Below are 1,128 nucleotides of genomic sequence, written 5' to 3' on the forward strand. Positions count from 1 at the left end.
ATGTGTGCCGAGAAGGTGGAACGCTGGTATGAGCCGAGCTACTAAGCTTTTGCAAGCCGGGGCCACAGGCTAGGCTAATGGGCTAGGAAAAGGCAGTGGGTGAGACCGGGTGACTGCCGGAACCAGCCTGGGCAGGGACCAGGACTGGGAGATCCCAGAGCAGCCTGCTTGCACGGCTGGAAGAAGGAGCTTAAGGTTGCAGTTCCAACCCAAGAGATCTGAGCGAGGAAGGCCACCCTGCTTGGAAAAGGATAAGTGGAAGTATCCGGAAGCGAGGAACAAGCAGCAGGCGTTGTCTCGGGAAACGGGGGAGTCAGAGGAAAAAAGGGAAGTTTGTGGAAGAAACTGACAGGGCCGAGTAACCGGGAAAGAAGGCTGGTGGAAGTGAAACTGGAGTGAAATGTGGCTGGAGAGAAGAAGATCTGTGGAAGTGGATCGAGGGAAAGTGGAGGAAGTGGCTGGGGCCAGAAGAGTGCCAAAGGTGGCTGGAAGGCAGCAGAGCAGAGCTCAAGCCTGAGGGTGTTTGGAAATTGGAAGAATTGGTTGGTGGCAAAGAAAGTCAGGACACGGAGTGGGCCTCGGAGAGTGGGCAGCGAGTTCGGGATGTGGGATCAGAGACTGGTCAGACTGGCCCTGCTGCAGCAGCTTCGGCTGTCTATGGCATTAAGGTCAAGGGTGGCTGCGGTCAGTGTGATCGCAGAAGACAGGAAACTGCAGCTTCGGAAATAAGGGGTAAGATATTTGGACTTCTCTTTAATTCCTTGCCTCATTCAGTTGTTCCAGAATATGGACGCATTCCAAGCTTTCTTGTTGATGCATGCACATCTTTAAAAGGACATATTCGTACGGAAGGGCTTGTTAGGAAGTCGGGATCTGTAATTTGTCTGAAGGCACTCAACAGTAAACTGGGTCATGGTGAAGCCTGCCTGTCTTCTGCACTTCCCTGTGATGTTGCAGGCCTCCTTAAGCAGTTCTTCAGGGAATTGCCAGAGCCTGTCCTCCCAGCTGATCTGCATGAAGCACTTTTCAAGCTCAGCAGTTAGGAGCAGAGAAGAGGAATAAAGCTACATTGTTGCTGTCATGTCTTATGGCAGATCCTACAGTTGATATATTAAGTTACTTCTTTAA

General features: G+C 51.6%; 1 protein-coding gene across 1 annotated transcript in view; it reads left to right on the forward strand.

Annotated features, from left to right (window-relative positions):
* Nucleotides 1–603: 603 nt before the first annotated feature.
* Nucleotides 604–1,128, forward strand: part of Arhgap11b (Rho GTPase activating protein 11B) — a 2,648-nt gene continuing 2,123 nt past the window's right edge. Inside the window, 3 exon segments of the mRNA XM_032916759.1 lie at nt 604–649; nt 652–1,023; nt 1,026–1,124. Of these exon segments, the coding sequence (XP_032772650.1) occupies nt 604–649; nt 652–1,023; nt 1,026–1,124 (517 nt within the window).

Source organism: Rattus rattus, chromosome 11 (genome assembly GCF_011064425.1).
Source record: "Rattus rattus isolate New Zealand chromosome 11, Rrattus_CSIRO_v1, whole genome shotgun sequence".
NCBI classification, from domain to species: Eukaryota; Metazoa; Chordata; class Mammalia; order Rodentia; family Muridae; genus Rattus; species Rattus rattus.